The sequence below is a fragment of the Dipodomys spectabilis genome, unplaced genomic scaffold (assembly GCF_019054845.1).
Source record: "Dipodomys spectabilis isolate Male_0828 unplaced genomic scaffold, ASM1905484v1 ptg000147l, whole genome shotgun sequence".
NCBI classification, from domain to species: Eukaryota; Metazoa; Chordata; class Mammalia; order Rodentia; family Heteromyidae; genus Dipodomys; species Dipodomys spectabilis.
Window position 1 is genome coordinate 16,926,364 of NW_024870824.1, and position 24,110 is coordinate 16,950,473.

Consider the following 24,110-nt stretch of genomic DNA (forward strand, 5'->3'; position numbering starts at 1 on the left):
AGTTAACCAACAAGAAGCCAAAAATGGACGTGTGGCTCAAGTGGTAGAGTGTCCACCTTGAGCAAAAAAGCCAAGCAAGAGTGCAAGGCCTTGAGTTCAAGCCCCAGTTGCCTGTACCAAAAATAAAAAAAAATACTACACTAGATCCAAAATAAAAATATTAGTGTAGTTATAAGGAGAGAAAATCCTAAACTATTAACAGGAGAAAGCAGAATTTCTTTTTTTTTGTTTGTTTGTTTGTTTTTATTGTAAAGATACTATACAGAGGGTTACAGTTACATGAGTGAGGTAATGAGTATACTTCCTCTTGAACATTGTTACCCCCTCCATTGAGAAAGCAGAATTTCTATATGATAAATTCCTACATGTGGACTGGCTGAGTATGTTACTGTGGTCTAAAATACAAAACATACAAAAAAGGGGAGTTTTTTCCTCTTTGCATTATATATTCTAGCAATGATTCCTTGCATTTGCACTTGGCTTTTTCACTCAAGGCGAGATCTCTATCACTTGAACCACACCTAAACTTCTGGTTTTTTGCTGATTACTTAGACATAAGAGTCTCATGGACTTTCCTGCCCAAGCCTCTTGAGTAGCTAGGATTACCGGCATCATGGATGCTCAGTTTAGCAATGGATTCTTAAATCACAGTAGTGTATTATTCAAACATTAAAAAAAAATAAACTTAGTTATAAAAGTAGGTGACACACCAAGTAGTGCCAGGGGCTCACACTTGTAATCCCAGCTACTTGAGAGACAGAGAAAGAGATTACAATTTGAGGCCAGCCAGGCAGAAAAGCTTACAGAACCCCCTTCTCAACCAATATCTGGGCATGGCAGTGCTCACATGCCTATACTTATGGAGCCTGAAGTTGGGAAACTCATGGTTTCATGGCAGCCTGCAGCAGCAAAGTCAGAGGTACTCTGTCTCCATGGAGGGAGCTTGGCCCAGTGTAGTTGTCCCAGCTAGGATAGAAAGGCAAAAATAGGCAGCTCGGAGACCAGCTGCATAGCTATTTCAAAATAACTAGCACATAGAAGGGCTAGGTGTGGCTCAGCAGTAAAATGCCCGTCTAGTAGGTGCCAGGCTCTAAGTTCAAACCCCAGTACTGCCAAAAATAAAAGTTAAATAAAAAGCTGGACAATAAACTCAAATAAAAGAGGCCTTGTGCAGACAGAGAAGGGACCTGGGGAGGGGAGGGGATTGGGAGGGCTCTCCTTCACTTCAGGTCAGGGCCCTTTCCCTCTTTTTCCAGGAACAAGAGCCTCTGGGTAGCAATGGAGTGGTGGGAGAATTGTATCATCTAAGTGGCTCATATGTCTGGGAGGAAAATTCTGGCTCACCTATTTTCCCTGGGCTGGCCCATGAAGAGAGATCGGGAGCTCACAGAGACTGACCAGGGTTACCCAAAACTCTCCCCCAAGGTATTCTTTATTGTTCTTACCTAGCCCTGAGATCCATTTGGTTCTTTTCTCTCCATCAAGCCCTTGCTGATTCTTTCTCTCAGGGACAGACAACACCAGTTGGGAGACAGAAGTTCAATCCCAAGCTTCTCTGCTCCTTGGCCCTTTCCCTCCCTGGGTGCCATCCATGCCACATCGTCCAGATGGTCTGGAGAAAGTCACTTTGGAATCTCCTTTCTTATCTGTTTTATGTACTCAGTTCACAGGATTCAGAGGAGGGGGAAATGAGGGAGAGAGGGAGGGGGAGGGAGGGGGGGGGAGGGAGGGTGTCCTGTTATCAGGCAGCCCTGGTATGGTGATTGTTCAGTATAAGGCAGCAGGCATTCCAACACTCTTTATCCCTGTGGCTTTGTTAGCTCCATTTGCTATGGGGAAGCTGAGGTCTGATGGGGTGAAATCCACCCAACGTCTCCTAAGGAGCAGGCTGAGATGGGCCATGGAGGATCCTGACCACACAAAGGTTTTTACCCAAGAGCCCAGACAATCTGCAATGTGGATTGTTGATTGTCTTTGCAGAGCAGTGTAGGGTATTGGAGAAAAGGCAGAGAATAAAGGTATTGCCTTATTCAACTCGGTACATCAGAAGAGAAGGGGTAACAGCCTAGGGGTGTGCCCCAGAGCCTGAACCCTTGGAGGGTGGGCTGTACGTGGCCAACTCATACTGCCAGTGGGGTTTTCCCTGACATGGCTCAGCTGCCCCTGAGTTGGCTGTTGAGCCTGTGAGTCAGAGCTACCCTTGAGCTCCAATCCTCTCCTTATTTGTAGCCCCCATTTCAGGCTAGACAGCCTGGGGAGACCTGTGGCTCCAAAACAAGGTTTTGCTCACAGGCAAACAGATATGACCTTCTTTCAGCTCAGAGAGAGCAAGGGCGGGCCAGAGGACACAGGAAGTAAGTGATAGGCCTCAGGCCTGAAACCTGCTCCTGCCACAAGTGAACCTCTCAAAGAGCCCAGCGGGGAGCCCCCCCCCCCCGCCCTGAATGCAGGACCCTTGTACTCTGTCCCCTGCCCTAGCAGCTCTACCACACCTAGTCTTGTGCTGCTGCCCAGGACCCAGAGGCTTAGACATAAAGTAGCCTATGGCTAGTACCCAGCAGGCTGGCAGGAGCCAAGATGCCCACTTCATGCCAGTCCTACAACCCCTAAGTGGCCATAGCAATGAGGGTCTGCACACATCTGTCCAGCCTGGCTGGACTCTGCTGTCAGAGCCACAGTCTTTCCCCATTCCCTCCCTTGGCCCTGCCCAACGGTACTTCCCTCCCCTTCCTATGTCCCTCCTTCTTCTCTTCTTCCCCCTCCCATTCTTCTCACTTCTTCCTCTCTGGTACTCTTGGGTGCCCTGTCAGCCCTCAACCATTTCTTACCTGGACTGCAATCTGGGCTCAGGCAGGCACCTCTTACCAGCCTCCCCAACCTTGGAGAGACCACGGGCAGAGTGGAAGGCAGGGCAGGGAGAGTGCCCCAGCTTAGAAGCTAAAGCCAAAGCACATGGCAGGGTGGTAGGGGTGGCAGGAGGGACTTAACTCCCCAGCACCAGAAACTCTGAACAATCTTGCTGGCCCATGTTTCTGTCCACAGCAGGCCAGGCCCTGTGCAGCCGGAAAAGGCAAGAAAACCCCGCCCCACACCTGGAAATCCAACTCCAAGGGCTAGGTCACCAGGCCACCAGGCAAAGGCCAGGAAATGAAAACCCTCTTTACAGATGAGGGAAATGAGACTCTGAGCTAAAGGGATTGATCAGAGACCTACCTATGTCGGAGACAAGCTCTGTCTGCCCCAACCCACACCTACGAACCCAAACCCACAGACACCAGCAGAGTCTACAAGGGAGAAGCACCAAGTTTAATACTAAAATCTTTCCCTTAACAAAAAGTAAATACACAGATAGGAAAACTTAGCATACAAAATAGTACTTCTGATATATAAATGTGAGTTAATGTGAGTTCTAAAAATACTCGTAAACCTAGTGATTATATCTTTGGTACCGTAGTGAGAACCCACATCTCCCCAACCAGGCTCTAGGACCCTGGGAGGGAAGACACCAGCCAGTGTGGGGTGGGGTACTCAGAAGGTTGTTTTTCTTCCTTCCTCTTTCCTGCCCTCCCCTCCCGGTGGTCTCAGCTGAAGCCCTCCACCGCGCTCCAAACCCCAACACTCACTGCTTTAAAGATATCGTGTGTCACTGTCAGACCTGGGAAATGACAAAACCAAACTCATGCGGGGGCTGTCTCAGGACGAGCAAACCACAGTTACGCTGGCAACCCTGAAGCGCTTGCCTATCATACCCCTATTCTGGGGTGCCCATCCTGAGCCTCTCATCCTTTATAGGACATAGTTGTCCTCACTGTGCAGTGTCCATGAGGGACATACCTTGGTGGCAGGTGCTGGCATGGCATGCTATGTAAGGTGACCTTTGCCCCTGCCCTGGAGAGCTGCTGAGTCCATCATGGTGCTAGAAGTGGTCTTGTGGTTCTCCCATGGCCTAGGCAGCTGCTGGGGCTTTCCAGGACATTGACTGTCACGCCAAGTCAGGTCCAAGCAGCTGCACTGGGGGCTTGGGGTAGGAGCATAGTTCCTGAATCCCCAAAGCGTGATATGTGTCTGGAGTCTCCCTACAACTTAGCTGAGCCCTAGAAAGTGGCTTAAGGGACTCGGGCCTTGCTTCATCTGGACAAGTGTGCAACCCTCTGGAATATTCTAGAATATTAGTGATGGCAGGGCATGCAGAGTTAATGGATCCAACTTGCTTATTTTTCACAGGGGAACACTGAGGCCCGGAGAAGGTGGGGCTCCTCCGAGGTCTCACAGCAGGTCCAGTGCAGAGTCGAGGCCACCTGTTGGTGCACACGCCACACTGTCCTGTCCACCTCAACATCACAGCTGCGGGCCCACCTGGGCCCACAGACTTGGGTGGGCAGTGGCTGAGGATGAGGAGGAAAAGGCCCGGGTCAGACGGCTCTGAAAGATCTCATCACTTCTGGCACCCACATGTGTCCCAAACATACCGTGGGAAGGCGCTACAGGCCGGAATGTTCAGTGCTCAACTTCCCCCTCAGCACTAATTAACTGCTAATTAAGCATGGCTGGCCCCAGACCAGCTCGGGCCTGGGAGAGCAGAGACTGGCACCAGTAGGAGGTGGCTTCCAGATGAAGTGGCACTTCCCAAGGCTGGCGCAGCTCAGCCAGGAGCCAGGGTTGCTAGGGTCCTGTCCTAGCTCTCTCTCAAAGTGTGTTTGGGAAGGGGGCCAGGGCAAAGCTTCCACACCTGTCAGCCAGGGGGAATCCCAGGCTGTGGATCACCAAGTCCAATTTCTCATCTTATGTTTGGGGAGCCGAGTCCCCTGGGAGCACCACAGTGGGGTCACCTAGGCTCCCTGAGGCACAGTCTGGACATGGCTTCTTGCAGTTCTCTTGCCTCTACACCAGCCCCAGGGCAGGGGGGAGGGGGGTGCTGCACAGCAGGGACTGTTGGCAGCAGCACGGCTGATGGGCAGCTAGGCCAGCCAGCAGGGCTGGGTGCTGGAAGGCAGGCGGGGAGGGAGGGGCCGGCCCTACAGAAAGCTGTCCTCCACTTCAGCCCGCAGCTCCGGGCAGCCTGAGTCCGGCGGCTGTGGTAGTTCTGGCTGGGGCTCCATTGCCTGGGGCTCTGGCTCTGGTTCTTCCTGGAGGTCCAGGGGGCTGTCACAGGAAATGGTGGAGGAAGTGTTGGCTTCGTTCAGGGTGGAGCTAGCGGAAAGAGGCAGGTGAGTGAGGGACTGAGGGAAGAACAGCAGGAACTAATAGCTTCAGGTTCCACTTCACACACACCCACTCTTATAAACCTCATAAAGCCTGCACAAGAGGAAAACACGGCTCAAAAGGGTTATATCACTGCCACACAGCAAACAGCAGGTGTCATGCAAGAACTAGGATTTCAGCTGATCCACTTGGCTCCAAAGCAGTGTCTCTATCTTTTGCTTTCTGAGATGTGTTACCTCCCTTCATCTTCACACCAAGCCTCTAGGGGAAGTACTTTCACTCACTCACTTTACACAAGAGTCAATCCTCACCGCAACTCCCGCACTTCTGCAGTGCATCGAGTTTACAGACACATGCACACACTATGTACCCTAGGCCCAGGGCTCTGGGCCAGGGCCAGGGCAGCTACCTGGCAAGGCTGGGGGAGCCCTCCATCGGGCCCTCGTCGGCAGCTTCCGGCTTGGGGTCAGGTAGAGGGATGATGTAGTCATTGTCACCCTCATTGGGCTGCACAGCAGTGTAGAGCACAGAACTGGTGTCCAGGGGAGATCGGAGGCCATGGAAGCCAGGAAAGCGGGCTTGGGACCGGAGAATGGCTGGATGGTCGCTCCGCAGAAACTCCTCATCCACCTGCTGGTACTTCTGCTCCACAGGGTGAGGAGCATCAGAGAAATGGATGGTCAGGTGGGCAGTGCCTTGGGATTGTTTAACCCAACCCCTCCCTGTCTGTGCTAAGGCAGATCCTGCTCAGAGAATCTGTGGTTTTACTCAAAGCCACACAGCCCATCTGCTCTTCTACTGTCTCCCAAAACAGGTGAGTTTGGGAACCACACAGGGAGGGGTCCTCGGGTGAACAGCGCCATGACACTAACACGTACAGGACTTTAGACACCAGTTCTCCTTGTGCTTCAGCCTAATCTGGTGGGCCTTCAGTGTCCCTTGCTGGAGAGGGTCATGAGTCCATTTTGTCCCACCTGCTCTGGGAGCATGTGGGGTGAGAAGTGGAGCTAATAAAGCCAGAAGCCCTTTTGACTTTATTAGCTCTGCAGAGCCTGAACTGGCTCCAAAGGGCTCAGTCTTAGAGGTCATGTAGCCAGGGTTTTTCACATTTTCAAAGGAGCTCTGGATGCTGGCATTTGTGCAGTCTAAAGACAAAAGCTGTGTGTAGTGGCTCATGCTTGTAATCCATGCTATTCGGAAGGCAGAAGCAAAATAATCTCAAATTTAAGGACAGCCCAGGAACATTAGCAAGACTCTATCTTAAAAGCAAAATTCCAACAAAAGGGTTGGAGATATGGCTCAAGTGGTGGAACAAAAATCTATAAAAATAAAATAAAAGTCTGAGGACTGGCAGGGTTTCAGGCTCTACCCTCCATGTAGCAAATCAACTAGCCTTCATATCTTGTGAGTGTGTGTATGTGTGTGTGTCTGTCATCTGTTTGCTTGTGTATGTGCACGCACACGTTCACCCCAATACTGGAGTTTAAACCCAGGGTCTCAAATTCTTAGTCATTTCGACTCAGAGATGGGGGGGGGGGACAATTCTGGAAAGATTTTTGCTAGTTAATTGGAGACAAGTGTCTTGGAGATTTGTCTGCCCTGGCTGGCTTGCAACTGTGATCCTCAGATCTCAGCCTTCTGAATTGCCAGGATTCTAGGTATGAGTCATGGGCACTTGGCTTGACCTTCATGTCTTTGTGCTGCTGAAATAAACTCATGGCTCTGGTCCATTCCTTTCTAGTACCTGCAGAGACCCAGAGTAGGTGACAGTCTTTCTTCCAAATACCAGCTTATCACCTCTGGGTTTGACTTCTAGACCAGAACTGTCTATTCATCACTGCAACCTGCCTCGACATACCTTTTTGTAACCCTCTCCCAGAAGTCTCTCGAGAAGCAACACCAGCTGGGAGAAGGGGGGCCGGATCTCAAACTTCTCTTCCCAACACTTCTGCATGATCTCGTAGCTGAGGGACGACAGAGGGTCAGAGTTTCTGGCTCAAGACGGGGAGAGGGCAGGGGGCAGTGGGTGGGCTGGGGAAATTAGAGGCAGTGGCCTCCTGGAGCAAGGCATGAAAGGGAAAGGAGTTGGAGAGCAGGGGCTGGCATTGCTTCTCCCAGCACTGCCTCTGGCAGCTCCCTGGGGAACCTCCCCTGACCCCCCCCCGGCCTGTCCCTGTGGTTCTGTGCGGTGTGCCACACCTTGGTTAGCACATGCCCTGGGGGGTGGCTGATTGGGGCTTCCATCCCCATTGTAAGCCATAAGGCTGGCCTCACCAGCTGGGAAACAAAGCACATACAAAGAAAGCAGAGCCCAGGACTAAGGTAAGAGACCCTGATGACTACATTTAAATACCTAGACCCCATGATATCTGGATTTTTGAGATCTCTGGCTAAGCAATCTCTCTCTGGTATAAGCCAAGTAGGGCTGCATATCCATTGTTTGTATCCACAAATAATCCTCCCAAATGCATGAGGTTCTACTCACATCTCGTCAGAGGCATGTGCAGGCTGAGCCATGCGGTAGCCTCGCTTGATGGCATTGTAGAATTGCTCGTTCATGGGCAGCTCGGGGTAAGGGGTGCCACCTGTTGGGGAGCATACAAGAATGAACGGGCTCAGGGTCACTCGCTAAAGGATGAGGAATGCCACACAGATTCAGTTGGATGTGAGTAAGCTCTTGGCATTGGGAAATGTGGGCTCCTTCCTGGGCACTGGACAGAGATAGTGACACTCTCCAGAGAATTACAGAGCATGAGAGAGAGAGAGAGAGAGAGAGAGAGGGAGGGAGGAGAGAATATGTGTGTACATGCACGTGTACACACGCACGCATGCACGCACACACACGCACACACACGAGTTCTGGGCTTGAATTCGTGGCCTGGGTACTGTCTCTTAGGGCTTTCTTTTTTCCCTCAAGGCTAGTTCTTTACCATTTGAGCAATAGCTCTACTTCTGGCTTTTTGGTGGTTAATCCTAGATAAGAGTCTCATGGAGCTGGGTGCCAGTGGCTCATGCCTGTAATCCTAGCTACTCAGGAGGCTGAGATCTGAAGATCACAGTTTGAAGCCAGCCTGGGCAGGAAAGTCCATGAGATTCTTCTCTCAATTGACCACCCAGAGTTCAAGCCCCGTGACTGACATTTAAAAAAAAGAAAGAAAAAAAGGTTTCATGGACTTTTTCTGCCCTGGCTGGCTTCAAACTATGGTCCTCAGATCTTAGCCTACTGAGGAGCTAGGATTGTAGCTGGCAAGAGTCACTAGTGCCAGGCTCAAGAAGACTTTTGGATGCTACTATCCAAACTCCTCAACAGACTGGCTCTAGTTCCTGATCTGTGTCCAGCACCCATCCCCCAGTCCCACAGGCCAGGTGTGAGCTCAGGAGCATGGACGCCCCACCATGCTGCCTGGAGCCTGGGAGACGCAGCATACCCAGTGTGAAGATCTCCCACAGCAGGATCCCGAACGACCACACGTCACTCAGGGTGGTGTAGAGGCTGTTGAAGATGCTCTCCGGCGCCATCCACTTGAGAGGCAGGAAGGTCTGTGGGGCAGGATGGGTGCTGAGTACACAGAAGGGCTGGGGGTCTTGAAACCAGCCCCACTGCACCTGGGCGGGAGAAGGTGGCCACGCAGAAGGCAGACTGGCAGCAACCTTGCCAACCCCATCTCATTCCAGCTCCCCGTCTGTATGCACAGCTCCTGGGTCCATCCCAGTCCTGGCCACAACAGCAGAGGTTGTTTTCTGTCTCTTGAGCGAGGGACACAGCAGTCCCTGTCCCTGGAGAAAGCCCAGGGATTGGAGTAGGGATATATATATATATATACATATATATATATATACATCCTGAGGATGTATATCCTCAGGCTATACATCCTGAGGAGTAGATCTCTCTCATCCTTTTTTTTTTTTTCTTTTTGTCGGTCGTGGGCTTGAACTCTGGGCCTGGGCGCTGTCCCTCAGCTCTTCAGCTCAAGGCCAGCACTCTATCACTTGAGCCACAGCGCCACTTCTGGTTTTCTGGTGGTTAATTGGAGATAAGAGTCTCACAGAGTTTCCTACCCAAGCTGGCTTTGAACCATGATCCTCAGCTCTCAGCCTCCTGAGTTGCTAGGATTACAGGCATGAGCCACTGGCCCCCAGCTCTCATCCTGGTTTGATCTCCAGGGTCTAGATGCCCCCTCATTGGGGCTCACTGGCAAGTGGAGAGATGAGTGAAGTACTGACAGTAGTAGGTCAGTCCTGCCCACTACCAGAGAGATACATCTGTCTTACCACATAAGACAGTACCCCAGAAGAACAGATTTATCCCGCCCTCCCTTCCCACTTGCCCCTGGGCCCAGTTCAGCTGGTCCCTCAGCCCCTACTATGACAAGTAGTCCTGAACATCTTGAATCCTCCCTACTTTGTGTGCAGCCAGATGGCTTCCTGTCCCATCCCTGTCCACAGCCGTCTCTGCTGGGCAGCACCAGCCACCAGGGGCCTGGGACCCATGTCTTATGAATTCCAGCCATGCCAGTCAGGGTGAGCCTGCTCCTAGGGCCAGAGATACATAGTGACAACCCCACAGGTCTGGGGAAGGGACTCACGCTGCCTTTGGAGATGTAGTTTGAGTCCCGCATGATGTCTCGAGCCAGGCCAAAGTCGCAGATCTTGACCAGTTTTCCCTCGCAGATGAGCACGTTCCTGGCTGCAAGGTCTCGGTGGACACACTGAGAGGGGAGAACAGGAAGCTGAGGCCTGAGGAGAGACCCTCCATGCCAGGGCTCTGGGGAAAAGTCACCGCTGCACCAATGTGGGGGTGTCCACTGTCCTCTCCACCCACCACCCACCTCCACCATCATTTAGGGCCACAAGTGTGGAAGGCTTTGGTCAGCTGGGTGTTCTGCCTCCCACATTCCCACTCCACCCCTCCAGGACCACACATACATTCTTGGAGGCCAGGAACTCCATGCCATTGGCCACCTGGTAGCTGAAGCCCACCAGGTCTGTGTAGCTTAGCACTGGGGACTCGTTGATCAGCGTCGTTCTCTCAGGGGCTAGGGAAGATCAGGGAGGTCAAGGGTCATCTTATGTAGTTCCAGGCCCCCAGAGGTTCCCTGGATTTTGGTTTGTGGAAGGCTGAATGTCCCACAGGTGGCTACTGATTTTCTAAGGGAATTTGAATGCTTTCTTAATGTCTAACCTAAACCTCTCCTGCTTCCCAGAGCCTTGGTGAGTCAGAACAAGCTTTTGCATTTGCCCTGGGCCACTTGCATGCCTGAGGGACACTCAGCTAGCATGAGGCCTGCTTTGAATGAATCACTTTTCCTCCAGGGTCCAGGACGCCAGTGAATCCCCTGTCTCACCCCTGTGTTCCCCTGCAGCTGTGTGCAGGGCTCTGGACTCACCAACAGGAGTTCATACTGAGGCTCCACTGCCTGTGGCCAGCCTCAGTTTCCCTATCAGTGAAATAGTCACAAGGCCACCTTCCTCCTGGGGTGGCTGCAAGGCTGGGCATGTGAAGGGATTTGAGAAGAGTGAATCACTGCACAGTGCAAACCCATGCACGTGCAAAGACACTATGTCTACCCACCCGAGGGGATGTAGTTATCGTAAGAAGTCATGTAGTCAGAGGACTCGATGTCTGCATATTTGATGTCTCCTTTCATGGCCAGCATGGGGACATAGTCCACTGACTCATCCTTGCTCATATCCATGTAGCCTCCATCACTCTCCCCACTCAGGGACACGGGGCTGGAGGTAAAGAACGCAGTGGTAAAGGCCAGGGGCTTCTCTTCCCTTCCCCCCTCTTTCTCACCTAGAGCCCACAGGGAACCCTGTCATTCACACATTCCTTCATTCACGTATGCATTCTTCTCCAGTCTGTCACAACATGAATGACCACAAAGCAGGCCATTTCAAATGATCTATGTGGTCCTAAGCTAGGTACTAGGGCTTCCAAGACAACATAAGACCCAGCATGTGTCTTCAGGGAGCTCACACCCACAGATGATTACATAGCCTGGGATGAGGATCCCAAATGGGGGTGCACAGAAGCACTTTCCCAAGTCTCTCCAGCACCACCTAACAGTGCCCAGGGCAGCTAGTGCAGGCAGCAAGGTCCTGCCATGGTACTTCTGCCTACAGACAGACAGCTGTAGGGTTACACGTTCATTGTCTCCATGAATGGAGGAAAGATGGATGAAGGTACTGGGGAGGACAGAGGTGCTATTGTTGTTTGTGCTGGTATTGGGGCTTGAACTCAGGGCCTCAAGATCTTGCTTGGCTTTTCTTTTTGCTCAAGGCTCGTGCTCTACCATTTGAGCCATACTTTCAGCATTTTTCTGGTTAATTAGAGATAAAAGTCTCACAAACCTTTTGGCCCAAGCTGGTTTCAAACTGGGATCCTCAGCTCTCGGCCTCCTGAGTAGCTAGGATTACAGGCATGAGCTACTTGCATCTGGCAGGGATGAGTTTTTATGACTTTGGAACACATTGCCAACATTACTTGTCTTTCATTTTGCAGTCAACAGAACTGAGAGTGTTTGTTTTGAAAACATTGGAAATGGGAGTTGAGCTGCCAGAGGAATTCTGAGGGGTAGGGGTAGGGGGGCTGGTGTGGAGGCACTGGTATGGAGACCAAATCAAAAAAGCTACAGCAAGGAGCAAGGTACTTGCAGCACCCCAGAGCATGCTGGGAGATTGGCTCTCAGCTCCCCATGGCGTCTGCCCCTTGGGGGAGAGGCTCTCTGGGACCAGAGAGCAAAACACCCACAACACAGGAAGAGTGGTGTTGATTCTAGAGAGTTTAGCACAGGGCCTGGCACACTGGAACAACCATTCTCACCAGTACCATCACTCGCTGATCTGTGAAACAGCCCTGGTTCCAGGAGCGCCTCTACTTCCAACCCCCCCACCCCCAATACACACCTCAGTCTCTTATACCCAACAAGGAGGGAGCACACAGGTGCTCAACAGGTGCCGACCTCCCTCCAGGTACCTGGGCAGGGAGAGCGCTGTCGGCAGTGCACTGCTGTAGAGTTCAGCGCTGGGCGGGTGGCGCTTGTCGGCATGGTGCTGCAGGAAGGTGTACTTGTTGCGGTGCAGATAGTCCACAAGGTCACCGTAGCGGCAGTATTCGGTGATGATGTAGATGGGCCCTGCGGAGGGACAAGTCAGAGACAGAGCCCAGGACTTCCCATCAGGCTCATAAACCAAGCTGGGTATGCAGCAGCTGCTGGCAGGATGGCTAAGGGTGCTTTGTGAGCCTTGGTTCTTTTCCTGTTTCTTTCTGTAGCTGTGAGTGAGGGTCTCTGTCTTCCAGGTATTTCTTTTACCCATCCAGGAAGTGGAACTAGGAACACCCATCTTCAGGGATGTGGTGAGGACTCAAAAAACAGCCTTTGTAGGTATGGCATGGGGAAAACACACAGCAAGATCAGTTACTGCTATGTTTGCACATTCAAGCTAACATGGAGCCTAGTATATATGAGGTAGGTAAAGGTAATTATGTTTTCTGTGTGCCAGTATTGGGGCTTGAACTCAGGACCCTTAGCTTTTTCATTCAAGGCTGGCACTCTACCACTTCTGCCACAACTCTACTTCTAGTTTCTGGCTTTGGAGTATTTAATTTGAGATAAATCTAACTTTTCTGCCAGGGATGTTTTCACACAAATCATCAGATTGCAGCCTTCTGAGTAAGTAGGACTGTAAGTGTGAGCCATCAGCTCCAGGTGCAATTGCTTTATCATCAGCTTACAGGTTACATGAAAATGCACTGAATTTACTTCATGCTAACCCATGGGAAAAACTGAGAATAACCTTTGAAATGAGTGGTCACTGCAGACACAGATTGGCCTGTGTATGCAATGTACTTCTGTATTTTGATTTGGTTGCACAACACGGAGAAAAAAATCCCAAATCTCACAATAAGCAGCTGTGAGTAACAATTAACTTTTTTTTCCCCCAGCTCAACTTACCATTGGAACTTCAAAGTAGCATAGGGCTGGGCAGAGAGACTTTCTTCTACAGGCAGAATGAGAGCATCTCCCACTTAGCAAGCTGGCGCCCTGTACTGGTGATCCCTGACTTATCTCAGTGTCATGTGAGCTACTATGTATTACTGCTTTCAAAATGCATTGTGAGCCCAGCCGTCTGCCAGCCCAGGCAGAAAAATTCTCAGGACTCCTATCTCCAAGAAGAGGTGTGGCTCAAGTAGTAGAGTGCCAGCCTTGAGTGAAAAAGCTAAAAAGAGCATAAAGCCCTGAGTTAAATCCCCAGTACCAGCATGCATGTGCCTGTGCGTGCACAGACACATGTATTCTTGTTTGTTTTGTTTCATTTTGCCTAAAGAGTCCTTCCTCTGTGAGCTGTGTGGTTCTAAGTTTCTAAACTTTCACTCATCTGGGACTGTGAAGGGCGGTTATTGGACAGCAGGGGTGTGGACGTCCAGCGGGGTGGGAGGGGCACTGCCCATGGACAGAGCACTGGGTGGAGATAGGCTGGGATGGGTTGTTACCTCCTTTGGTGCAGGCCCCCAGCAGGTTGACCACATTCAGGTGGGGCCCGAGGTGACTCATGATCTTCAGCTCTGACATGAGAGCTTGCTTCTCGCTGCTGCGGGCGGTGGCTGAGGACAAGGGAAGGGGTCTCAGGCCAGGCAGTTCTCTGACACTCCACTGTGACCCCAGCAGAGCCCATTCTGGCTCCAAGACCTGGGTGGCCTGGGATCATGAGGGCCGTTCTCTGCTCCTGCTCTGGAGGAGGTAGGCTGAGGAGGTGACCACATGGCTATCTCCAGCATATCAGGTCCAGGCTGAGCCCAGTGTGTAGGGAGGGGGCGGGGGAGGCAGGAATGAGGGTAGTGGACTAGGACTCACATTTCAGCATCTTGACAGCTACTTTCATGGTAGCCTGTGAGTGGCTCAGGCCATGAGCTGTGGCCTCCACTACCTGCCCAAAGGCTCCGGAGCCAAGGGTTCGTCCTACGGTAGAGAGAATTGCTCAACTGCTGCTGGTCTGCCAGGAAGCTACATTTCCCCTTCCCTCCCAGCCCTCGGTCCTCTCTGGACTTAGTTTTCTCTCTACAGGTGACCCCTACATCACAAAGCTTCTAGTCCTTCTGGTGTCTCATCTGAGTCCTACCTACTATCTGTCCTGTCTTCAATCTCTGAAAGCTCTCCCCGTACCCAGGGAATCTGTATACATTCCACCTTGTCAGCTGGCTTAGTGTAGCTAATATTAGTGTCCCTAATATTTCTCTCCTATCCCTAACACTTCCTGGCTATGAGGAGTCCCACCTCTATCTCAGGATCACAGATCCTCAATGATGGGCAGTACCTAGGACCATCTTGTCCTTAGACAGAGGGGAGACTGAGGACTAGAGAAGGGAAATGCAGCCCTAGACACCCTAGTTAGTCATGGCCTGGCTGAAACTTGATCTCAGATGGTCTTCACCCCCATCTTGAAACTGTCCCTCAAGGCCTCCCAGGACTGACCAAGCACAAGCTGGTCCCTCGGAAGTTCCCACGTGGAATCGTAGGGCAGCTGCATGGGATCCACATAGATGTATTCATGGCCATCAGAGCTTACAGATTCAATCACCTTCCACCGGATCTCGTAGCGTGGCTTCTGCATGTCAAACGCCAGAAACAGATCATCGGCGAGTGCCTTTGGCCTTTCTAGCCCCTTATTCAGATGGGGCAGGATATTATGAAGCCCAGAGAAGAACAGGGACATATTTAAAGATACACAGCAAATGATCAATTGAGCCAAAGTCCTCATGGGCTCAGAAGAAACAGGCACCATGAGATTGCAGCACAGGGAGAGGGTGGCAGAGAGGCCATCAGGACTCCACAGGTAAGGAGGAGAGGTGCAGGCAGCCCTGGAGAGGACAGAACTCAGGACACTGCTGGGTGAGGGGGGCCCTCCCATGCTGGGTGTCACTGTGGGAATCTTGGAAGGATATAACCTTCAGAGGTGGAAATTTGGGGATTACAATCTTAGAATGACAGATTCATGGGGTGTTACGATCTTAATCCGGAAGTCTTAAAATGTTTGTTACCACAGAATGGTGAAATCTCAGAATGAGACAGGGAAAAATACAGGTTTCTAGGGTCTGGTTGCATTTCAGCCAATTCTAGAAGCCCAAGACCCAAGACTGAGGTAAGCAGGGCCCAGGGCAGGGGTGAGAATCCGGGGGCATGGGGACCAGGCCTGGGCAGGCCCAGGCTGCAGCTGGAACCCCATGTCTATGTCCGTTCCCATCTCAGCTCCATGCTGATCCTCACATGTAGAAGGACTATGTGGCATTCAGGAGCAGAGGGGGTCCACACAAGGACCCCAACCTGCACCCCAGTCTGCACCCGCTGGCCAGGTGGGCTTACCTTCTGCCATAGCATGATAAGGATGATGAGGGAGATGACTGTCAGAACCACCAGCGCCAGGATGGCAGAGATCACCACCACCTTGAAGGGCAGGGCTGGAATGGATAGCAGAGCAGGTTGTGAGAAAGTGCAGCACTAGACAGCTGCTCCTCCATCCCCTGTGGGTCCCACACATCACCCTGCTCAGTCACATGCCCCAATGCCCAGTGGGTTGTGAGTCAGGCCTCAGCTCTACCCCACACAACTGGCCTTTCCTATAACTGCCAGCTCCACATTTTTAAAAACTAGCATAGATTCATTGTCAAAGGGGTTTCACTGTGATAGTTCCATGCATATAATAAGCTTGGATCTGTTGTTTTTTTCCTTCCTTCCTCCCTCCCTTCTTCCACTTCCCTTTCCTTCCTTTCTTCCACTTCCCTTCCCTTCCTTCCTTCCTTCCTTCCTTCCTTCCTTCCTTCCTTCCTTCCTTCCTTCCTTCCTTCCTTCCTTTCTTCCTTCCTTCCTTCTTTCCTTTTCTTTTCTTTCTACCAGGGCTTGAATTCAGGACTTGGAACTCTGACCCCCGAGGGTCTCTTACGTTTCCATATGAATTTTCAGATTGACTCTGCTACTTCTGTGTAAAAGAACACTAGCATTTTAATGAAGACTGCATGAGTCTGTAGATTACTTTCAATCGCTCAGCCATTTTTCACAGTCTGAATTCTACCAATCCATGAACATGGGAGGTCTTTCTGTCTTCCAGTGGCTTCAGTTTCCTTCTTCACTGTTTTATAATATTCACTGTCGAGGTCTTTCACTTCCTTGGTTAAGTTTTTCATAGGTTTATTTTTCAAGTTATTTTGAATAGGTTATTTTCCCAGTTTCTTTCTCTGTGTTGTTGGTTATAGAAATGTTACTGATTTTTTTCCTTCTATCTAACAAGCACAAAGCTCTAAGTTCAAACCCTAGTATCATCAAGAAAAAAAGTTACTGCTTTTTGTATGGTGATTTCCTACATTCTGTTATTTTGTGGAAAATAGTAGATCTAAGGGTATTCTTTTTGTAGAGTATTTAGGATCCTTTTAGTATAGTATCGTACATCTGCAAATAGGGGTGATTTTACTTCTTCTTTCCCTGTTAGTATCCTTTTTATTTTTTATTTTTTGTTTGCCTTATTGCTCTGGCTGGGAATTCTAGCAACACATTGAATGAGAGTAGTGAGATTGGATCCCTTGTCTCATTCCTGATTTTAGTGATTTCAGTATTTCCCCATTTTGTGTAATGTTGGCTACAGGTTTGTCTTATGTAGCTTATGTAGCCTTTATTACATTGAGGTATGCTCCTTCTATTCCTAATTTTTTTTCTGGCTTTTACCATGAAAAGATGTTGAATCTTGTCAAAGGCCTTTGTATTTGTTAAGATGATCATGTGTATGTTGAACCATGCTTAGAACGAAACCATTATCTTTTTAATTTGCTATTGAATTCAATTTGCAAGTATTTTATTTAAGAATTTTTTGCAAAAGGCAGAGAGAGAGAGAATATGAAATAACCAGCTCTTGGGGTTAGAGGCATGGCTCGGTTGCTAGCCAGTAAGCAAAAATGTCAAGTACCTACTCTGAGTCCCTGTCTCAGACCCAAGAAAAGAGAAAGAGAGAAGAAAATTTTGCATCTATGTTCATTAGAAAAATTGTTCTATGATTTTTCTGGTGTGTCCTCACTGGCTTAGTATCGAGGTAATATTGGCTTCACAGAATGAGTTTGACAGTATTCCCCCTTCTATTTTAGGGAATAAGTTGATCCTTAAAGTTTTAGTAGAATTTGGCCGAGAGCCCATCAATCTACTCTGCTTCCTCCTAATCCTCCTCTTCCTCCTCTTCCTCCTCTTCCTCCTCTTCCTCTGGTGGTCCTTGGGTTTAAACTTATACTTGCCAAGTAGGCACTCTATCACTTGAGCCATGCCCCCAACCCTTTTTGCTTTTAGTAATTTTTCAGGTAAGGTTTTTTTTTTGGGGGTGGGGGGGTTTCGGTCGTGGGGCCTGAACTCTGGGCCTGAGCACTGTCCCTCAGCTCTTCAGCTCTAGGCTAGTGCTCTACCACTTGAGCCACAGCGCCACTTCCAGTTTTTTCTGCTTATGTGGTGCTGGGGAATTGAACCCAGGGCCTCATGCATGCAAGGCAAGCACTCTACCACTGAGCCACCTTCCTGGCCCCCTCAGGTAAGGTTTAAGGGTGTCTTCATTTATGTTTTTGTTTTGTTTTTGTCCTGGCTGTCCTGGACTGTGCTATTTCTACTTGTGCTTTCCATATAGCTGTGATTCAAGTGTTTGTTGAGAAAGGGGTCTTGATAACTTTTTGCCCAGCTTGCCTCAAACCATAATCCTCCTGATCTCCACCTCTTGAGTATCTGGGAGTTCACAGCTGTGTGTCACCATGCCTAGCCCTGGAAGATTTCTTATCTTTGTTGCAAGATTTCTTTTTTGCAGAAAATCAGGGAGAGGGGCAGGTCTGAAGTGGAACTCAGGCCTCATACTTGCTAAACAAACATGAGCTATATCCCCATAGGCATGATTTACCTCTAAGCCATGTCTCCAGCCCTGATTTTTGCTTGCTCATACTGAGATAAAGGGTTGCCTCCTTCCCTAGTGAACATCTGGGAGTGATCCACTTAGTTAGGCTTCCTGATGCAAGGATACCAGGTGTGCACCACCATGTTCAGCTCTTCATTGAAAAGAGGTCTTGTGAACTTTCTTCTGTTTAGACTAGCCTCAAATTGTAGTCTCCCAAAATTTAGCCTCTCGAGTAACAGGTATGAGCCATTGGTGCCCAGTGTATTGTTGGGAGACTTTTTATTATTGATTCACTCCTATTGCTCAGTACAGATCTGTTGAAGTATTTGATATGTCCTCATGAGTCAATTTAGATAGGCTATATACCCCCTAGAAGTTCACCTATTCTAGATTTTTCCAGTTTGTTAGACTATAAGTTGAGTATTGTTGAGTGGGTGTGTGTGTGTGTGTGTGTGTGTGTGTGTGTGTGTGTGTGTGTGTGTGTGTGTGTGTGTGTGTTGAACTCAGGGCCTAGACACTGTCCCTTAGCTTTTTCACTCAAGACTGGTGCTCTAGCACTGGACCCACAGTTCAACTTCCAGTTTTTTGCAGGTTAATTAGGCTTTGAACCATGATTCCAACCTCTTGAATAGCTAGGATTACAGGCATGAGCCACTGACACCTGGCTAGAATTTAAGTTTTTGAAGTACTGGTATTTGTCATGATAACCTCTTTTTCATCTCTAGTTTTTTTGGGGGGAGGAGGTCAGGAGGCTTAAACTCAGGGCCTGAGTGCTGTCCCTGAGCATTTTGCTCAGCTAGTGCTCTACCACTTAAACCATAACTCTGTTCCAGTCTTCTGGTGGGTAATTGAAGGTAAGAAGCTCAAGGCCTTTCCTGCCTAGGCTGGCTTCGAACTTCAGTCATCACATCTCAGACTCTTGAGTTGCTAGGACTGGCATGAACCACTGATACTGGCTTTATCTCTAATTTTATTAGTTTTTCTCTCTTATATACTTCTTACAGGTTGTTCTTCCTATCAATAGACCTTCTTCATCTCTTCTGACAAAGAAAGTTTTTGTTCAAAGCCTATTTAGTCAGATATGAGTATACTTATTCATCCCTGCTGCTAGGATCCATTTTCTTGAATATCTTTTTCCAACGTTTAATTTTAAGTCAGTTTCTCTTTGCCAGTGAGGTCCGTTTCTTGTAGGCAACAAATGCATATCTTGTCTTTTCATCGCACCCACCGTTCAGGTGTTTATGCATGTCATCTTTAACTTTGCTGACCATTTCTATCATTATTCTTTTGAGTCCTTTGTCTGAGATGTCACCTGCTTCACAATCCTCAGTGCTCATGATAGTAAGGTCTTTTTCAGATGTCATATTGCCTTGTTTTTCCATATTTCTCATCTTTCTGCATTGAGATTTGCATCCACAGGCCAAGTCACTGGTTGGAAGTTTTAATCGTCTATCATCTTCCAGTTGAAGTCTTCTTATGTTGTCACAAGTTGAGGTGTGGTTTTCACCACTGAACTTGGGGGGAAGCTCAGTGGCCAAACATTTGCCTAAAGCCTCTGGGTACCAGGCTGATCGTCAGCATTGCTCCAAATAAAGGACAACTAGCTGGAGTCTTGTAGTTCCTAGTGTACAGGTTAGTGCTGCAGGTGTATGGAGGGCAGGCCAATCACCTGTCATTGCTCACTTCTGTGCTGCTTTCACCCCAAGTCTCACTTTCCTTGTACACTGGAAGCCACTGCTGGCTGCGAGAAGCTTTGTAGTATTCCAACAAGGCTCACAGCCTTTCTGTTTGTGCCTCCAGTGGCAGCAAGCATGCAAACCTAGGAGTGTGCCCCTATTATGTACTCAATACATCAGTACTCAATGGGAGCAGACAGAAACCTAAGTTTTCCACTGGTAGTGGAAAACTGCTGGACTTAGGTCTTGGTGCTTTCAAACCTTGTCCAGCAGTTCATTAACCCTGTGGGAGAAAGAAGGCTTGGAAAGGCCTGGTGGCCCCGGAAGACTATGTTCAGGGCTCCTAGTTCCAGCTGTCAGCAAACCCCCACAGTCCACAGAGGCTTCTGATGACTGATTTACAGGCTGGCCTTTCTGATGTAGTGTCAGGCTAGTGTCTAGTCCTTCTTTGGGCTCTTGTCCATGGTTTGTATCTCCCATGAGACTCTGTGTCCTGAGGGCCAGGCTGTGTGTCTGCTCTCCTCCAGGCACATGTTATTACTAGGTTGTCACATCTAGGTCTGAACAATAAGCTCATGCTTGACAATGGTCAGCACACTAAATGACTGGCTGCTGAGAAAAATTTACTCTGAGCTCCCATACCCTGGAGAAGGCTGCTCAGTTTTCAGTGCCACTTCAGGGCCCAGCTGGGGTGGGTAATGAGGGGTTAAAAAATGCATTCCCCAGGGTACTGGGGTGAGCCCAGGGGGCCCTCCCAAACCCCAAGGCCTTGGCTTCTTTGCTATATACTTTCTCTCTCTGGACAAACATCCATTTTCCCTCCACTGGCCACCTCTGTGGTCTCTTAAAACTTGTCCCCAACCCCTTCCCGTACTTCTCTGCTCCACAGGAATCCCTGCCTGGCTCCCCCCTGCATGGGCACCATCCCCTGCTCCCCTCCTTTCAGTCCTGAGAAGGAAAGCTTGCATCCGTTGAGGGCTCATGGGAGTACAGAGGAGTGTGCATCCACTCATCTCAGTTCCTCAAGCAAAGGTGAATGAGAGGGACCCCTCAGACAGGTTATTCCTGACTTTGTCAATGCTAGTGTAGAACCTCTCTATCATTCAAACTGCGCACACTACGCACACGCTCAGTTACTCAGGGATATCTGTGCATGTTGGAAACCTAGATGAGACACAGTTTTCTTGTTTTTGGCTTTTTTTGGTGCTAATATTGCGTCTTGAATCAGGGTCTGGATGCTGTTTCTTAGCTTTTTCGCTCAAGCCTGGCACTTGAGCCACAACTTCACTTTCAGATTTGGGTGGTTCATTGGAGATAAGAGCCTCATGAACTTTCCTACCCAGGCTGGCTACAATCTTCAGATTTCACACTCCTGAGTAGCTAGGGTTACAGGTATGAGCCACAGTGCCTGGCATATATACTCAAGCTTTACTCGTGTATCTGGAGATTAATATCTTCAGCCATCCACGCTTAAGAACAGGCCTGCTCATGGGCAGGACATATGGCATACAACACACATATCATTTACATTTGCTACACAGAAGCAGATACTGCTTCTCATACCTGTGATTTACAGACTGGAGCTTGTACCATGTACCCATATTATGTAGACACATACAGTCATACTCTGGTGGGTTTCACAAAGCCTGCATCTATACATATCCTGACTTAACCCTCTGTGGACACCAGGAATCAGTCCCCAAGCATGGCAGGGTCAAAGAAGGGTCTGAGAAGTCATCAGGGAGACTCACAGTGCGGCACCACAGTGACCTCCTGCATGTCCTGGCCCAGCAGATTTTGCAGTGTGCAGCGCACAGACAGGGGCTGATCCACATGGCGCAGGCGCAGTGTGCTCACTACCTCATATTCCTGTTCCTCCACCAAGTAAGTCACATTAGTCTCCAGCTGGCTCTCCCCCTCAGAACTGTTCCCCAGAGGAGTGGGTGGCAGCTCACGTGGGCACCTGTGAGGGGAGACAAGGAAAATGTCCTACTGATTCTTCTGTCTGCAGATGGGGAAACTGAGATCAAGAGCAGGCAGCAACATGGCGCAAGTAGGACATGACGAGTTCCTGCCACCTCCAGCTGTCTGGTCCCGTTCCAGTTCCTCCTCTGTTCTCCAATATGACCAGCAGAGGACACTCTTGTTCCACCACCAAAAACTGAATTGCAACATCCCTTCCTCTCATTTTGACCCCCAAGCTCACGTAGTGTGTCCCATGTAGAATAAAATGAATTCAACCTTACTCTATCCAGCACACTAGGACAAGCACTGGCCAGGGATATTCTAGGTGGGTAAGGCCTCTGTGGGGCACAGACAATGCCCAGAGGAATGGCCCAGGGATCAAGGTAAGGACAAGGGACAGTTCAGGTGATGGTTTTCTAACCTGGAGCTTAAATAAACTTCACTGGGTCCTTTAGCCAGCTGTGGGTGCCTGGGAGCCTGAAACCCAGAGCCTGCTCACCTTTTAAAGTCTCTGCAGATGGACCAGGTGACATTTGGCTGGGGCATACCACGGCCACGGCAGCGAACTCTTTGCTCCCCATTGGCAGGGTGGCTCTCGCTCAGCTCCAGCATACGGACGGGGACTGCACGGATTGGGGGGAGGAGGGAAGGCAAAGGGTCAGGAGGTGCACAGGTCAGGACAGTCAGCCCCGGGAGGATCTGGCCCAGAGACACCCCTCAGGGAGGGGGCTGCAGACTGCAGGTGAATACTGTGTGAAAGTGATAGATTCTTCTAGGGTACTTCAAAGAGAAGACCTCAGTAGGGTGCCAGTCTGTCCCTAACACCTCTATGGGACTTGCAAAATCTTCCCTTTCAACAAAGAGAAACCAAGAGCCCTGGCCAGCCTGGCTCCAGAAGCTAGAATTGAATAGCACTGGTTTGTTTTCTCTGAGTTTATTTTAGTGCTTGCTTTATGTTTATGACATGTGAGGCTGATTTTCCATCTACAGTGGAGAGGTTACATTTTGTCTTTCAAAAATAAACTTATTTTTAGAAAGCTAATTGACAAAACATGAAGTCATCCTCGTGTCATTCATATGCTCAAGTCCCGGAGATGGTTCTTCATTTCAATCACAGTAGAAGCCAGGCCCTACATATCTGCCTGTCACCCCCAGGTTACCTACCTCTCCTCTGATGTCACCCACCTCCCTCCCCCACCCTCTGTCCTGCCTACCCCCAGGTTACCTACCTCTCTTCTGAGATCATACCCCACCACTCCCCTCCCTGTTCTGACAATGCAGACCTAACTGAGAGCTTGTGACTTTCTCCCTTTCCTACCCCCCTTCCCTCCCTTCTTTTCTCCCTCCTGTCCTTCCTCTCTTCCTTATATACTAGAGTTTGAACCCACAGCCTGAGCTTATTAATCAGGTGCTCTACCATGAGAGCCATACCTCTAGTCCCCAAAGACTTTCTGCTAGAGCTCTGGCATTTGTACTGCCTTGGGTACTCTCTTCTTTAAGTATTCTTCATGGATGAAGCCAACTCTGATCATCCTGTTTAAAAGTGCAACTTTAACCAATCTTTGTGTCCAGTCTTCCTCCCTGCCTTTCCTGTCCCATAGAGCTTATTATTTTCTAATGTATGTCATGCACACGAGTATATACCTGTGTGTACATATGTGTGTATGTGTGTGTGAGAGAAACAGAGATAGATAGATAGATAGATAGATAGATAGATAGATAGATAAAAAGAGAGAGAGAGAGAGAGAGAGAGAGAGAGAGAGAGAGAGAATGAATTAGTACTGGGACTCAAGGCCTGGGCACTATCCCTTACCTTTTCAATTCAAGGCTGCGGCTCTCTCACTTGAGCCATAGCTTCACTTCTGGCTTTTTGGTAATTAATTAGAGATAATAGTCTTGCAGATTTTCCTGCCCAGGGTGGCTCTGCAACCCAATCCACAGATCTCAGCCTCCTGAGTAGCTAGGATGATAGGCATGAGCCACCAGCACTTAGCTGTAACCTATGTCATTTTCCGGGGATCTCTCTCCTGCCTATTATGTTTGTGTTTCCCTATAAAGATACAAACTGCTTAACAACAGGACCTTGAGAACTAAACAAGCTGATGTATTGTAGTTGCTCAATAAATATCCACACAGTATGAGTGCTTTGTAAGAAGAAACTAATTGTGGCATTTGTCCACAGTTTTTGGAAACACCAGGGTAGCCTAATTGCATCCTTTTGCAACTGGGAAAACTAAGGTCCAGAGAGGAGACAGTGGCCTAGAAGTCAGCTTCTTTAAGCCAAGCACTGGTGGGTCATGCCTTAATCCTAGCTATTCAGTGATCTGAGGATCACTGTTCAAAGCCAGCCTTGGC

General features: G+C 49.4%; 1 protein-coding gene across 2 annotated transcripts in view; it reads right to left on the minus strand.

The window, feature by feature from the left end:
- Window positions 1-3,285: 3,285 nt before the first annotated feature.
- Pdgfrb (platelet derived growth factor receptor beta) overlaps window positions 3,286-24,110 on the minus strand; it is a 45,542-nt gene continuing 24,717 nt past the window's right edge. For both annotated transcript variants that reach the window (XM_042692091.1, XM_042692093.1), the window contains 15 exons: window positions 22,255-22,378; window positions 21,542-21,753; window positions 15,567-15,661; window positions 14,679-14,811; window positions 14,061-14,165; window positions 13,700-13,810; window positions 12,182-12,341; window positions 10,775-10,935; window positions 10,129-10,238; window positions 9,789-9,911; window positions 8,631-8,742; window positions 7,688-7,787; window positions 7,061-7,166; window positions 5,612-5,844; window positions 3,286-5,190 (listed from right to left, as the gene is read on the minus strand). In XM_042692091.1, the coding sequence (XP_042548025.1) occupies window positions 5,016-5,190; window positions 5,612-5,844; window positions 7,061-7,166; window positions 7,688-7,787; window positions 8,631-8,742; window positions 9,789-9,911; window positions 10,129-10,238; window positions 10,775-10,935; window positions 12,182-12,341; window positions 13,700-13,810; window positions 14,061-14,165; window positions 14,679-14,811; window positions 15,567-15,661; window positions 21,542-21,753; window positions 22,255-22,378 (2,060 nt within the window). In that variant the 3' untranslated portion in view covers window positions 3,286-5,015. The remainder of the gene's footprint in view (window positions 5,191-5,611; window positions 5,845-7,060; window positions 7,167-7,687; window positions 7,788-8,630; window positions 8,743-9,788; window positions 9,912-10,128; window positions 10,239-10,774; window positions 10,936-12,181; window positions 12,342-13,699; window positions 13,811-14,060; window positions 14,166-14,678; window positions 14,812-15,566; window positions 15,662-21,541; window positions 21,754-22,254; window positions 22,379-24,110) is intronic.